The 14,937-nt window shown below is 33.5% G+C and overlaps 2 protein-coding genes across 4 annotated transcripts; one reads left to right on the forward strand and one right to left on the reverse strand.

Annotated features, from left to right (window-relative positions):
* Positions 1-2,466: 2,466 nt before the first annotated feature.
* LOC124424069 lies at positions 2,467-11,819 on the forward strand. Of its 2 annotated transcripts, XM_046962597.1 has the most exons (10): positions 2,467-2,752; positions 3,126-3,236; positions 3,830-4,023; positions 4,537-4,668; positions 4,762-4,842; positions 4,917-5,144; positions 5,306-5,509; positions 5,584-5,778; positions 5,842-7,172; positions 7,310-11,819. In XM_046962597.1, the coding sequence occupies exons 3-10, from the start codon at positions 4,003-4,005 to the stop codon at positions 7,953-7,955; spliced, it is 2,838 nt and encodes a 945-aa protein (XP_046818553.1). In that variant the 5' UTR covers positions 2,467-2,752; positions 3,126-3,236; positions 3,830-4,002; the 3' UTR covers positions 7,956-11,819. The 2 variants fall into 2 exon arrangements, with proteins under 2 accessions (XP_046818553.1, XP_046818544.1); XM_046962588.1 differs by lacking the exon at positions 3,126-3,236.
* Positions 11,820-12,095: 276 nt separating this feature from the next.
* Positions 12,096-14,790, reverse strand: LOC124424074 (Golgi resident protein GCP60). 2 transcript variants are annotated; one of them, XM_046962613.1, is made up of 4 exons: positions 14,489-14,790; positions 13,220-14,283; positions 13,078-13,143; positions 12,096-13,000 (listed from the first exon to the last, which is right to left on the reverse strand). In XM_046962613.1, the coding sequence occupies exons 1-4, from the start codon at positions 14,664-14,666 to the stop codon at positions 12,899-12,901; spliced, it is 1,410 nt and encodes a 469-aa protein (XP_046818569.1). In that variant the 5' UTR covers positions 14,667-14,790; the 3' UTR covers positions 12,096-12,898. The 2 variants fall into 2 exon arrangements, with proteins under 2 accessions (XP_046818569.1, XP_046818578.1); XM_046962622.1 differs by having other exon boundaries at positions 13,084-13,143; positions 14,489-14,785.
* Positions 14,791-14,937: the final 147 nt, after the last annotated feature.

The raw sequence follows: 14,937 nt of genomic DNA on the forward strand, positions 1-14,937 counted from the left end.
TCCAATGGATCAAATAATCAAATAATACCTGCTATTATATAAACGATATGAAAGACCACGATATATTCAATGACCTTCATATTGTTAGTGTAGTCGCGCAGACGTAAATTTCCGCAATGACGCGCGATTACGCGCGTACGATTAAGCAAAGGAAGTGTGCGATGGTTATTTAGTAACGCGCTCGATACAAACGCTCTTTTGCTTATCTACAGAATACCTTAACCAATCGATATAAGAACGGTGATATCGTTCATCGTTAAGAATTTATTTTTTGTAAATATGTCAAATAAATTACTCAGATCTTTATGCATTTTTTTTTCTATTGTAGATTTACATATGGTTTCAATAGATTTCAACCAGATAAGATCGATCAATCAATAAAAAGGAATAAACGGAACGAACCAAAATCAGATTTATTAGAAAGTTCAAGGATATATCTACGCAAGACTTGGATACTATTATCTCAAATTGCAATCAATAAATAGAGACGGCGCCAAAACTTATTTTTATTTTCCACTGTTATAGTCATATTTGCTGTAAGAGAAGATACAAAATGTCTTACATACAATATATTGATCAACATCTTTTTTGATATAAATTACACTCATATATATATATATAGATTTGTTTATAAAATCAAACAAATGCATTTATTTCTTGGCAATTTTATGAAAAGAAAAAAATGAACCTTTTAATGGTGTATAATATTATCTTTGTATAATTCGCTAGGTCGTAGATAAAAAGCTCAATAATAATTGACAATAAATGTTATTATTAATTTAAAATAAAATATACGAAAGCATTGATTAATTTAAAAGTTTTCTTTTGTATGATATGCTTCATTACACGGTTCCATACTATGGACCATATTACATTTAATCGATTATATTAATTAATTTAAGCATGTTAATACGCTTATGGCATTTAAAAGATTAATTATATTATTTTCTTAATATTTTATTCTCTTTGATTGATCTATTCAAAAGTCTATAAGTTGTTATAATTAACAATTGGGATCGAAATTGTTAGAATTAATGTGATACTATATTTACGAATATATTTATTTTCCTAAATATTAATCCAACTATTCGGTCGAATCATAAATTTTATCTAGTACGGATCGGCTAAGTATCATCGAAACATCGATCAGTAGCTGTCTAATATTTCACAGGACGATAATCATTGAGGGTCTACGCTTGACGTGATAAAGCATTCTACTGACCGATCGATAACAGAATGTTATTAAGCTTAGAGAAGATCGGCTCACCAAAAAATCAAAGTTACGTTAGACCTTTCTCTCTCATGAAACCTTACTTAATTTATTAGACAATTTTACGATATCGATTTCGTGCATGCTTTAAATGGACATGCTGCTTGATTTTCTTCGAAAGAGTATTCAATGAAGAAAAGAAAAAGTTTCTAGGCAAATATCGTCAATTTTCTAGTTCACATAGTTCAGAAGAATTCACTCGAAGAATCTTAGAGTGTTCCCAGCATCCCATCGGATGCTACAGGGACGAGTTCAACGGAGGGTGAGAGCAGAGAGAGAGAGAGAGAGAGAGAGAGAGAGAGAAAAGGAGAAAGAAACACAAGGGTCGACAGCACGAAGTTCCATAAAACAAAGGAGAAAAAACTATGTATAAAAGATCCTACGGACGAGTTCCCTTTTCTTTCCCTTTCGAGCCAGAATACGCAGAGACGTATTAAAAGGGAAGACGAGGGAAGTACGATCGGATAAACTTTGTCAAGTGTTCTTTTTTAAGATAATGTTTGTACTTTCGAAGTAATTATTCTCGACTGTTGAAAAAAAAAAACAAGAAAAAGAAATATTAATACGAACATCATAAATATTAAATAGCATACCCTGTATTATTATATCTTTCTTTCTTACAAATAAATAATCTTTTTGTTACTGGAATAGCCATTTTAAAATAGAAAAGATAATTCAAGAATCATTGAGAATATGTAAATCTAGTTGTAAGATCTTTTTCTATTCTCGATAATCATACATTTTTAAGAAACAATTTGTTTCTTTTTGGACATAGTCGGTAATTTTTTAATAATCGAAGTTGGAACTGCTAGATTGTCTAGAAGCTGAAATGAAGAATTCCGTTATCGAAGAGGGTCTTCTGCGTCACTGTCGATGGCACAGGGATGATTTGGAGGGTGCGGATGGAGAGAGAGAGAGGAAAAGAGGAAAAGAGAGAGAGAGAGAAAGAGAGAGGAAAAGAGAAAGAGAGAGGAAAAAGAGAGAGAGAGAGAATAGAGAGAGAGAGAGGGAGAGAATAGAGAAAGAGAGAGAGAGAATAGAGAGAGAGAGAGAGAGACAGAGAGAGAGAGAGAGAGAATAGAGAAAGAGAGAGAGAGAATAGAGAGAGAGAGAGAGAGAGAGAGAGAGAGAGAGAGAGAGAGAATAGAGAAAGAGGGTCGACGCCGACCCCGAGCCAGACGTCGACGCCGGCGCGGCGGCTGTCGTCTCTCGCGGGCGTAAGGTCGCTAGGGCAGGAGAGGGACGCGTGCAGTTGTCGCGAAACCTTCCGCGCGTTTCTGCATCCTTTGGTGTGTCCCTCGGTGCGTCCCGTGGCGTTGCGTCCCATGGAGCGTCCAGTGGAGAGTTGGACGTTAAAAAAATAAGGAATTCTTTAGAAATTTCGAATTGCAGATTCTCATCGAGAAAAAATCTCTCCTTTCTCGTCTCGTCATGCGAAACGATTATATTACGGTCAACGCCATGAAGCGGAAAGATATTTCGGTAAATGTTCGCATACCTACGATCGACATTGTGTCTTTCTTTCTTCTTCAATTTCTCTCTCTATCTCTCTCTCTCTCTCTCCCTCTTTCTCTCCCTCTCTCTCTCTCTCTCTCTCTCTCTCTCTCTTTCTCTCTCTTTTCCTTTCTATTTCTTTTTCAATTTTTTTCTCTCTTCGCTTCCTTCAATTCTTCGAGTACGACGGCCTCGCTCATCCAAATGAATGTTGGGCAAGTCGAAGGAGAAAAGCTTTTCGTAAAGATACCGAAGCGTCGATGGATTACATTGGAACACAGTGCTGTGTTACATTATCAATTTGTTCTATAGAAATTTAGAATACGCGCGCACTACTATTACATATATATGTACTTTTCAGTGAAGATGGGCGGGCCGATGGGAATCCTAGTTATTTGTCTTACTTGGGAGGCTTGTGTTCGTGAGAAAGTTCCGCGTCTTATCTGTGTAGTTCGATGAGATCAAATATAATGTAAGTGAAGAAATTTGATTTGCGAATAAAGGAAATCGTCGCTTTCCGTGTAGAGAATAAGGCCAATGTATGATACTTGTAGTTCTAATGAGATAAGGAAAAAATAGATCAAATTTTGTTTAGCCTGGATATAAATATACGTTGAATTATTTTATTTTCTCCTTTCTTTTTTTCTTTCTTTCTTTCTTTTTTTTTTTTTAACTGGCACGAATATTTTTATCGTGATACCTCCGAAACTATATCGCTAAATCTTGATCCTTCGAATACTACTTTATATAAATCTATAGCATCGAACTCACTGTATGTTAAATAACAGGGATATTGTCTCCTTCTTTTCTCTCTCTCTCTCTCTCTTTTTCTCTTATATTTCTTATTAATTAATCTAATAAGTAATTAAATGGAATAACTATAATTCGATAAAAATATTTTATCGTGAAACTTTGAAATCTAAATACTCGTGAATGTAAAACACGATATTTCAGTTCATTCAACACACCCAATCTTCTTAAACTAAAGAATAAAGTATATTTTTGCGTGGGTGGCTTATAAATATCATCCTGTAGAGACCACTCTGTATTGGTCCTGTTTTCTAGCTGACGTCTTACAAAGTTTGTCGGTTATCGTGATCCACGGGATGACCCTCCACCTTTGGACGAGCAACGAGAGAAGACAAATCCGGCATAAGATATAATCGCGTGATATGTCACGATCAGGAAACTGATGTAAAACGATTGTACAACTCGAAGATTGCTTCGGTTATTCGACGATGAATCGGGAAAACGAAGAGGTAAGTTAGAGACAATCATTTTCTTCGATAGATTTTTCTTTTTACAGATTTAAATGCTATTAAAATAATTTTACTTAAAAAATAAAAAATGTTTATGTTTCTCAATTAATCAATAAGAATATATTTCTTTTAATGGATTTTAATTTTATTAATAATTTTATTTAAAAAATAAAAAATTTAAGTCGTAATAGAACAAAATATCTAAGGTCTTTCAATCAATCGATAAAAAACGATAAAGTATAAAATTCGATCTCTTCGAACGATCGTTAGTTCGAAGCTTTTCAGGAATAATGACTACTCGATGTATTTACCTTATAAGGATTGTGTTATCCGTATTCTCTATTATCTACGTCTTGTAAAACGAAATCGATCATATTGTAACAGAATAGGCATTTTGCTAGTTATACCGTTTTTCTTTCTATTTACGGCAGCAACCCGTTTCTCAAACGTTTTGATCATATCGTAACAGAATAGGCACTTTGCTAGTTATACCGTTTTTCTTTCTATTTACAGCAGCAACCCGTTTCTCAAACGTTTTGCGGAGCGTTGCAGAAGGAACCCAATTGCAAGTGTTTAGTACTTTCCGTACTGATATATGGATGCCTCGCGGCAGTTACGTGGTGTAGGTGCGCTAATGTTACCAAGGTGCGTTTTACAAAGAAAAGAATATTAGTCTTTTTTTTTTTTATATAATCTTCTTATAAATAGATCTATTATCTTAAAGGAATGTGTTCGTAGGTTGTAATCAACTTCTCCAAGTACCTTATCAAAAGTACTAAGCACGTGTCTCCATGTGACGATGGTTATATATATATTCCAGTATGTATATTTATACGACTATCATATCTATTGTAGTAATATGCATTATTAATTCGCTACTTTCCTTATCGTAGGTTGCCTTTATGGGAATGCTTTATCTCGTGTACCTGGTGGAGTGTTACCATTCCCCGATTAGAATCGATCTGTCCCACGCGGAGAGTCAAGACTGTGTACTCTTGAAATTAAATCAACTAAGGCTAGCCCAACCGACGATCTGGTGGAAGGCCGTTTCCTATCATTATGTACGTAGGAAACGGCAAATCACCCGATATAGAAACGGAGACAATTATACGACGACTCAGGTAAAGGGGTAGCATGCAAACGAGAAAAAAGAACAGCCGCTTAAAAAAACCGTTTAACAACTTTAATCCGTTGTTACTATATCTCCTAATCGTCATTCGCTAAACGCGCGTCTCTTAAAAAGAGAGTAAACGATAACGTGCCGTTTAATTTGTCACGATAGGTTTATTACGAAAGGGTGAATACTCACGCAGCCACGTCCTTCTATTACTACGATTACTGTGGGGTGAAGGATATCAGCAAGGAACTGATACCCGATCCAAAAGTACCCATCACGAAGATCGCGCTGACCAAGGGCTTCGCCTTTTCAAACATGAGATCCGCCACGGAATTCGAGGAAGCCAGGTCAAGGTTCTTCGCTGAACAAGTACGTTAGTTCGTAGTCGATCGAAGGATATACTCGTGCCAAGAATTAATTATCTTATATTTTCGTTTGGATAGGAACTAAGGGACGACTACATGGAGATGAGGGAAGGCTTGGAACTTGGATGTAATCTCAATCCCACAACTTTAGTCGCCGTCCTTGGTAAACCTTGGTTCACCAATCGTTACGTTTACTGGTGCCTTAGCGCTCTCCTCCTTAGTTGGCCCTTGAGAGTAATCATAGAGTACAATACGCAATACGCTGACTATCAGGTAAACAGTTACAATATCTAAAGATTTTTAGGAAGAAGGGATAAGATTTACCGATGTTTTTAGGTAACTAAACTATTTGGAGTGAATTATGATACACCGATCGGTGCCGAGCCAATACGTACTTCCACTAGTCAATTGAGTCAACCAGGATCTTACATGTTGGCACCAAGTTACAGTGAAGCACTCCTCATGGAACCAGCAGCTCGACCTACCACAGAAAATCGACAGATCGAAGCAGAGCCAGGAATAGAGTCCGAGATTGATATGGGAATAGTTCCTAGTTACTCCGAAGCATTGCTTTACGAACGAGCTGAACTTGGATCGAACGTCGCAGGAACTTTTCCATTGATTCAAGAAGAAAGAAAGGATCTCAGAGTGGAGATCGAACCGACGTGCCAATGTCTCTGTCATAAAATTTCCAACGACTTGGAGATCGTTCAGGAACAAAATCTTTCGAATCATATGGAAGATCGAGACTCTACTTACGTAACTTTGGATCCTACGTGTATCGCTAGCAGTTCGATGTGTCAGAACGATATCTCAAATGATTTTGAACTTGTATCTTGTTCGTGCGGTCACCAAAGTTCTTACACGTGTCCCAGTGTTTTGGACAAAAATAATCTCGGTGAGATTACTGTTAATAACGCTAGAACAATGGATAGGATCAACAAAGTTGTTCGCCCATCGCGAAGAGTGAAACGAGATATTTCCGAGCCGAACTTACGATCGCGTTCAGAAATAGGTCACGAAGGAGCTTGTTCTTCCAAGATAAATTGTAGAAGTCTGGAGAATATTTTAGAAGAAGAAACGACAGATTCTCGAAATAATCTCTCGAGAGTTAAATTGGATGGATCTCGGGATAATTTTGAAACAATGATCGATGATGAAGTTTCGTCTATAATAATAAACAAATCTATAGATAATAATGTGACTCGTGAGATAAACAGTGCTGAATCGAAAGGTGCCATTCCAAAGAGATTTGTGGAGCAGAGCACATCGCGTTGCAGAGTGACCGTGAATCCAAGATCGGATGAAGTTCGTAGGCAAATACCAGTCTCGAGGACCTACTTCTGTTTGAAATCGATTCTCAAGCAAAACAAGCGTCGATACACTTTGATGACTACCGCACAAGAATTAGAGCACATCGAAGATTGGGAAACCGTAAGGTTGGATAGGAGTTTCGAGGAGCTTCGATATAATAACTCGCATTTGGAATGTGGGAGAAGAAATAATGAAATTGTTGGATCAAATGAAGAGAAGGTTCACACGTGTTTGTCACAAGAATACTTGAATAATGCGTCGAGTTCACGAGCGAAAGATAAAGGACACCTACAGAATTCTACCTTTGGGAAAGAGAAGTCATCACCTACGGAACAAAAATATGATTATTCAAGGTCAATTTTATTATACCATCTTCTTTTCCTTAATTTTTAAAAATTCAACTGAGACTTTTCTTTTTTTTTATCAACAAATCTATTTTATATATTCTGTCCTCTTTGATTACTATTTTTGATGTTTCTATCTTTCACAGAACTCTCATCTTCGCTAGCCCGATCCAAGAAGTCTGTCCGGACGACCCGTTCGGTGGCAAGAATGTTGTACCAACGAGAAATCAAAGCTATCACGAGGAGATTTCTAACGTTCCTATGTTGGTTAAGCTTAGACGATCTTTTACCGAACGAGAGGGTATACATCGACGTCACAGAGACATTCGTAAGATCCACAGGCGTCGCACTTTTGCTGTAGACGCCGATTATTCCTTTCCCTTGGTTGAACCTGAAAATTACGAGACTATGAATGGAAATATCTATGTGCCTGGTTATAAAAATGGCGTATCATTTCCTCCTTACGACGGTTTTACGACCGATCGACGAACAACGTCGATAACACAACCGATCGTTTTAAAGAATGACTTTCGACCTTCGGCCGAAGGAAATCTCACAGTCAAAGAACATTTTTCAGTTGAAGATGACCATGAAAACGAAGCTAGTGGCTGGTCCGTCGAAAATAACGTTTCACCTAACACATTGACGAGATCCTTAACAGAACGAAGAACCAATCCGAAGGATGGTCGTAATTCAAATTTACGAAGAAGCTTCACTGGTAGAGTAGACTCGATGAATTGCAGATCGATGAACGGTAGACGTACCAACCTTAACATGGAAACCTCGTTGTAACAAGTCGATACGATTAGCTCCTTTTGTACTACGCGCGCTCTGTTCATATACTATATATATATATATATATATATATATATATATACATACACACACATACATATATATAGTACGATTGAAGGAGGAGAATGGGGCCTTCTTTAAACAGTAGAATATATAGTGACTAACGATTGCTCTTCAAGATCGCCGCGTTTTCTTCGAACGTTCGATTTTTAAGTAAAAATTACCGTACAGATACATGATAATATTTTGGGATGCTAAAGAAAAAGAATGAAAAAAAGGAAAAAAAAAGAAAGAACAAAAACAAAAACTTATTCCGTCTTTTTACCGCATTAATTTTGGAGGTAACGTTATACGCTTTCGATTTGCAATGCAATTAGGCATTGTTAGCTAGGAAGTCTTATTGCTAGCTAGGAAGTGTGTCTTCGAATTCTGGGATAAAAATATTGACGAACTCGAGTAAAAATTATTTTATACATAGGCACGAATTTGTGGTACGCTGGTGCTGCTACTGCTGATGATAATGCTATAAAGAAAAATGTCATAAATAGCGCTATAAATATCTAAGAAATATGAATGGTCATCGCATATGCGTATGTTCCAATAGAGTGCTTTAAAACATAGCTAGGTATACAAAACGCAAATTTGTCGAGAGTCAATTATACGCGCACAGTATCGTAATCATTGGCTTTATTGACATTAAATTAGGAACAAAAAATATCGCGCATCGTTGATAACATTATGCACAATTAACATAGTCGATTAATGACAATTACATTTAACTACCGTCCTAAATCTTTGTTTATTGTTAGTTCATTCACACGTAAAAAGGATCCCTTGAAAGTGTTCGCCAACTTTTCTCATAATAATGTCTTTAAACGATATGTTATAATTTTGAAAGTTATTTAAATACTTTTGTAAGGTACTGTATCTGTTATCCCATTTTAGATATCGATTATCGATAAAGTCAGTTTGTAAACACTTCACATTAAATTAACATCATAATCTCATCAGTTTCCATGGTATATTCAATTAGAAGTATATTACATTAATATTCAACGTTTATGTATCCATGAATACATTTTCAAGGAGAAATATCTTCCATTTGACATTTAAATATTCTCAATTAATTCCATATTTTGTTGTTGAAAGAATAAAAATGTTCGTAATAGTTAACGTGTGACGGGGAAAATTTTCGAAACTACACCATTACGATTTAATTTAGCAAAGAATCTAATATACGCGAGTTGTAAAATAAGTTATTTTTTCTACCAATATAATCGATATATATATTCATCGTTAAAACATAAAATATAAATCGCCAATGATAAAAACAAAAAAAATGCCAAATTACTGCATACACATTAGGGCAGTAACATATGAAACAAAAGAAAATGTTTTACACAGTATTCATTGGATATCCTTGCTAAATATAATATTTTTAGCTAATGGCGTATGAAACTTCGTACGAATATTTTAGTACCGATGACGTTGACTGTCAATTTTTAAGTAATCGCGTCTCTTTATACATGGATAAAAATATTTTCGGCAATATCGTACGACCACAAAGTCTCTTTCTCATAATGTTGTTTATTCAACAACACAAACGATTCTCAACTAATTTTTAACTTTATCGCCGATGTAAAATCTATTGCTCGTTATGAGAGCAGTATTTTTTACATAAGTATAATGGATATAAGTCGTTTGAGTTAATCCATTTGTACAAGCGTATATACGATCACCAAATGCTGGACAACGATCTTCTAAAACATTCGACGGTTCCGATTTCGTACAAACGAACAAGAAAAAGATTCAAATCGGAATTGATAAGACGGTACAAATTTCGTTCGTTTTTCTCGAACGGACAATGCCATTTATAATTCCTAAATATTTTTATGTAAAAGACCAAACGTGCAAGTTTCCAAAATATTAACATCTAATAATATATATATATATATATGTATATACAGGGAGTTCAAAATAAGGGGTTTAAGATATAGAAAGTATATTTAACTCATTAAACTTAGTATGCATTATTTATTGACAAAATTGCCAATTACTAATTGTTTACTCAGCTTGAATGAGTACTATATATTTTCGAAATCTATAACTCTTTTCTCTTAACGTACCCTGTATATATACGATTATAAATATATGTATAACGACGTCAAACTTATTGAAAAACAACAACAACAAAAATCACAGAATTACTCTTCTGCGTATATATAGTCTTCTATAACGCATATAAGAGAGAGAATTTGGAGTGTTATTTGTAAACGATTATACGCGCGCGTGTGTTTCAAATTATGCATTCTTATAAACGTTTGCAATTACAAAGCTTATACGTATGTGTATTTCCGGGTATAATCCAATAAAATGCGCAGTTAATACTAACGTAATTTCAGGCTTAAGCTAATCTATTTGCGACAAGCCAACAATTATTGTATAGTATACTGTATATACATTATCGTTCGCGTAAGTATTCGAAACATCTGCAATAAAAAAATTTGACAAATTTTTTTCTGTTTACAGATATTTAAAATCTATAAATAGATAATCTGTTTTTGGAAAAGAAAACAAAATATATATATATATATATATATATATATATATATATCGCGTAATTATTTCGAATAATTTGTAATCATAACACAGTTCATTCGAATACTTAAATACGATAATGTGTATAAATATATATTTATAATGTTTAAAAATGTGATATATATACAATCCCGTTCTAGTTTGGTGATATATAATTGAAAGAATGTAACGTCGCTTTTTAAATTGCGCACAATCATGGACGAAGTAGAAGATTATTCCCCGCCCGCCATAATTTTTAAGTAAAATCGATTTAAATGGAGTAATTATGAAAACAAAAGAGAAATGTACATCTAGAAAGAATGTACATCTTTTTCTTTTTTCCTTCTTGCGAAGAACGATGCGAATGTAATATAATAATAGGATAAAAACGTACAAAAATATGCGTTTTTCCTTATCATGCCTTTCAAGTTGCTTACATTAAAATTTTATTAATCAAATGTGAAAGGTATCGAAGTCTACGATTTTATTAGTACCGTAACCAATTAACGACAAAACTCTATTTTTCTTATTGGCAATGAATATGTGATCTCATACATACCTACATATATATATTCATATATATGCATACATACATATACGTAACATACATACATATATACATATGTATATATATGTATTGTATACATATACTATGCATATAATAATATACGACTTGTCAACATAGTAGCAAATAAAGCTTAAATGTAAGAAATACACACGGCTAAGAGCATAGAGGCAATATAGATTATTATTATTATAGAGAAATAGAAATAGATATTAATTGGCATTCTTTTTGTAATATTCGATATTCGAAATCATACCGAATGTCGTACATATATGATTTTGTTTCATAAGAAAATTGTTATATCGAAGATTAAAGAAAGAAAAAAGAATAAAGAATTAAGGGTAATTTTTGATTGTTACAGCTTATGTAATAGCAGACAATCTAATAATGTATTTAACTGACGAGCGGGGAAGTTTCGTTATTTAAAGGAAAAACAAAAATTGTATTACCCATGCCGTCTTAAAAAGTGCTCTTCTGATCGAAAAATTGTTTTAGAGCAATGCTGATACGTGATAAATAGAAAAACGTTAGGGTGCAGAGTATATAAGCGTGCTTTTTTTTTTGAAAAATAATGCATCTGTAACTAACGTGATTCTGTCGCTATATAAAATATAGTAGTATTATTATATATAATGTTATTAATGATATACAGTGAATTATACTGGTGTAAAAACAAACTATGGTTATAATATAATAAACGTTGACATATTTAAAAGTTACAGATCCGAATTTGTTTCTTTAGGTATTACGAATGCAAATACGTATATGAATAAATAATGCACAAGCGTGTTTTATATACTTATATTGTATTTCTCAAAAACAAAAAAAAAACAAAAAAAAAAATTATGCAATAATTTGCGTAAAGCCATAAAATGTGGTGCTAATTAAGCGTACCGGAACTATATTCTTTCTGATTATACGAGTAATATACAATCTACACGAACACCCACAGACGCACACACAATCGCACGGAAATGTAATACATTTAGACTGTGCATTGTGAAACTATTTCTTCTGATACTTTTATTTCTTGTCTATAATTCAAGATCTTTTGATCAACTTTCCTCAACAAAGTAACAAACATATTTATTGTTCTTGTGCTAAATCTTTCCTTTTTTTTTTAAATAAAAAGTGTCCTTACATAACTATACAATAAATATCTATATCAATAAACGTCTAATGCCTGCAGTTGCATATATGAGCTAAAGATTTCCTTTCTTTTGTTTTAATTTCTGAATTATATATAGACATTTGAAATTTCAGGCAGCTGTAGAGGGGCCACCGAAACATATAGAGAGAATTGATTTGAAATCTAAACAAATATCCAGAACAACATATTCAGAAAATATAAGAAACAGGGTTGAAAGTGGTAAAATCTACATATCATATTTGAATAATACATGCAGACAATACTAAATGTTTATTAATACAGATTTGTTTTTTTTTTCTTTTTTTTTTTTTTTATAAGTTTTATTAACTTATCGTAGTTCTTTTTTTTTGTTTTCCATTCAACATCATTGATTAGCCTGTAATAGGCGGGTACGAATACTAATTTGTATATATAATATATATGTGTGATATATGCGTGTATAAATATATATATATACACATATAGATATATTTTAATATATGTATATATACGTATATTATTTTTGCACAGTGAACACCTTGTCTTATGTGAGAAAAGACAGGATATAGGACACTTTATTTAGTTGGACTAGCAATATCAGCAGGCGATTATGACGAGCCAGTGCACAACAAATATACACTCAATGAATCCTTAATTTAACAATTACAACTAATCCTTTGTAAATCCTGGTCTAGTGTAGTATACTCGATAGTAAAGTGTTTTACTTCGCCACAATGAATATGAATTGTCGAACTTCAGAAGATATACTCCCTGTGATCAAAGAATTAACAAGGAATTAATTTTACTATGTTATTATTATTATATAATAATTTATGAAAGCTCATTACATTTACCTGTCCAGGATATTGATGACTTCCAGCATATACTTCTTCTTGAGAATCTCTCCTGTAGATCTTAATAATGAAAACATATAAATTTAATTATAAATGTAGAAAGTTTGGAAAAAATAAAATGTTATAGTATACTTACAGGTACTATTACACTTATAGGTGGCGTGGCTGGTTTATATTCAACTCTATTATTTCCGTTTATTCCTCCACTTTCTAAATCATCTTGAGTTTCGTAATCATCTTCTTCATCTTCATCATCTTCCGATTCGCTAATGTGAACAGATACTTGATCTGTATCAGACTTAGACCATTCGAAATAAACTCCAAATCCAATATCATAACCATCGGTGGCAAATTCCCAGAATAAACATGAACCATCTTCATGAGTTGGTACCCTCACAGTAACAGTTTCTCCATGGCCGACCTTTATAACAGCATCACCTGCTTCCTTTCTAATTGTTTCTTTAAATTCTTCCACACCTTTACGTGTCCACATTTCAGCAGGGGCAATCTGTGGCCAGTCTTCTTGTAACTCATCTGAATCTTCATCTTGTAAAAGCGCAGGCTCATTTTCTGTTATGGGTTCCTTTTCAGTATTTTTGTTTGTGCTATCCAATTCATTTGTTTCCTCTGGTTTTTGATCTTCTATGACTAATTGATTTTGATGTAATTGTTGCATATATTGATGATAATGTTGTTCTTGTAATTGTCTAATCAAAACAGCCTGTTGCTCTGGATTTCCAGGATATTGTTGTTCAGCATACACTTTAAATTGATAATATGTTTGTAAATTGAGCGCATCTTGTATCTGTCTTTTTTGTGATTCCAATTTTAATCTTTCCTCTTCTTCTCTTTTTTTCTCTTCAGCTAATTCTGCCAATCTTTTTTCTTCTTCTACCTGTTTAATTTCTTCTTCTTGCTTCAAACGCTTTTTTTCCTCTATATCTCTCTTTTGTGCTTCTACTACTGTCTTGAATAATGGACACAATTTATCTAGTAAAACTATAAATCCTTCCATTGCTTGTTCCTTAGATATATCCCCTAAATTTTGCCAAGCCAGGCGTCTATCTTTGCCAATTACATCTAAAACTCCTAGTGGTGGGGCATTTTCAGCAGTACATTTTCCATGCATTACCTGCTGTGTGAATGCAACCAACTTCAATTTATCCTCATACGAAAGGTGAACAGCTTTTCCTTCTTTCTCTGAAAAAGCAATAATAAAATATTAATGAATACATTAAAGATTTATTTATAGAAATCTGCATGTGGAAAAAGATAGGAGAATCATTAACTTTATAGATTAGAATCCAATGAATTTTCTTATATCTTTTTCTTAAGATCTTTTCTAATTATAAATATAATAATAATAAGAAAACAAGATAATGAATTATCAAGTAGACTCGTATACCTTTATAGAAACTAAGTGCAATTTTATAGAGTTCCCGTGTTTCGAAACCCCATAAATGTGGTTCATAAAGCTCTCCACTTTTGATATCATCCTCATTCTTGTTCGAATCACTTTCTGAAACATTTAATTTTTCGATGTCTTTCTCTACTACGGAAACAGTCTCATCGGTCGCCGCCATTTGTAACTGAATGACACGTCAATGAACAATGCTGCCATTACAATCCTAACCTCATTGAAAATATAATCAAGGTTTCTATCATACGCGTTTTTATTATAAGAATTTATCGATACGCAGGTATAAATTACAATGATTTAATTATTAAAAATATAAAGAATATAAAATGCAGAATACAATTTTCAATGAAATATAATTATACGTATTATAAGTTGCGCATATTTAAAACTATACCAAATATAACTACCAAATATGTTATCATCAAATACGCGCT

Source organism: Vespa crabro, chromosome 1, assembly GCF_910589235.1.
Source record: "Vespa crabro chromosome 1, iyVesCrab1.2, whole genome shotgun sequence".
Lineage (NCBI taxonomy): Eukaryota > Metazoa > Arthropoda > Insecta > Hymenoptera > Vespidae > Vespa > Vespa crabro.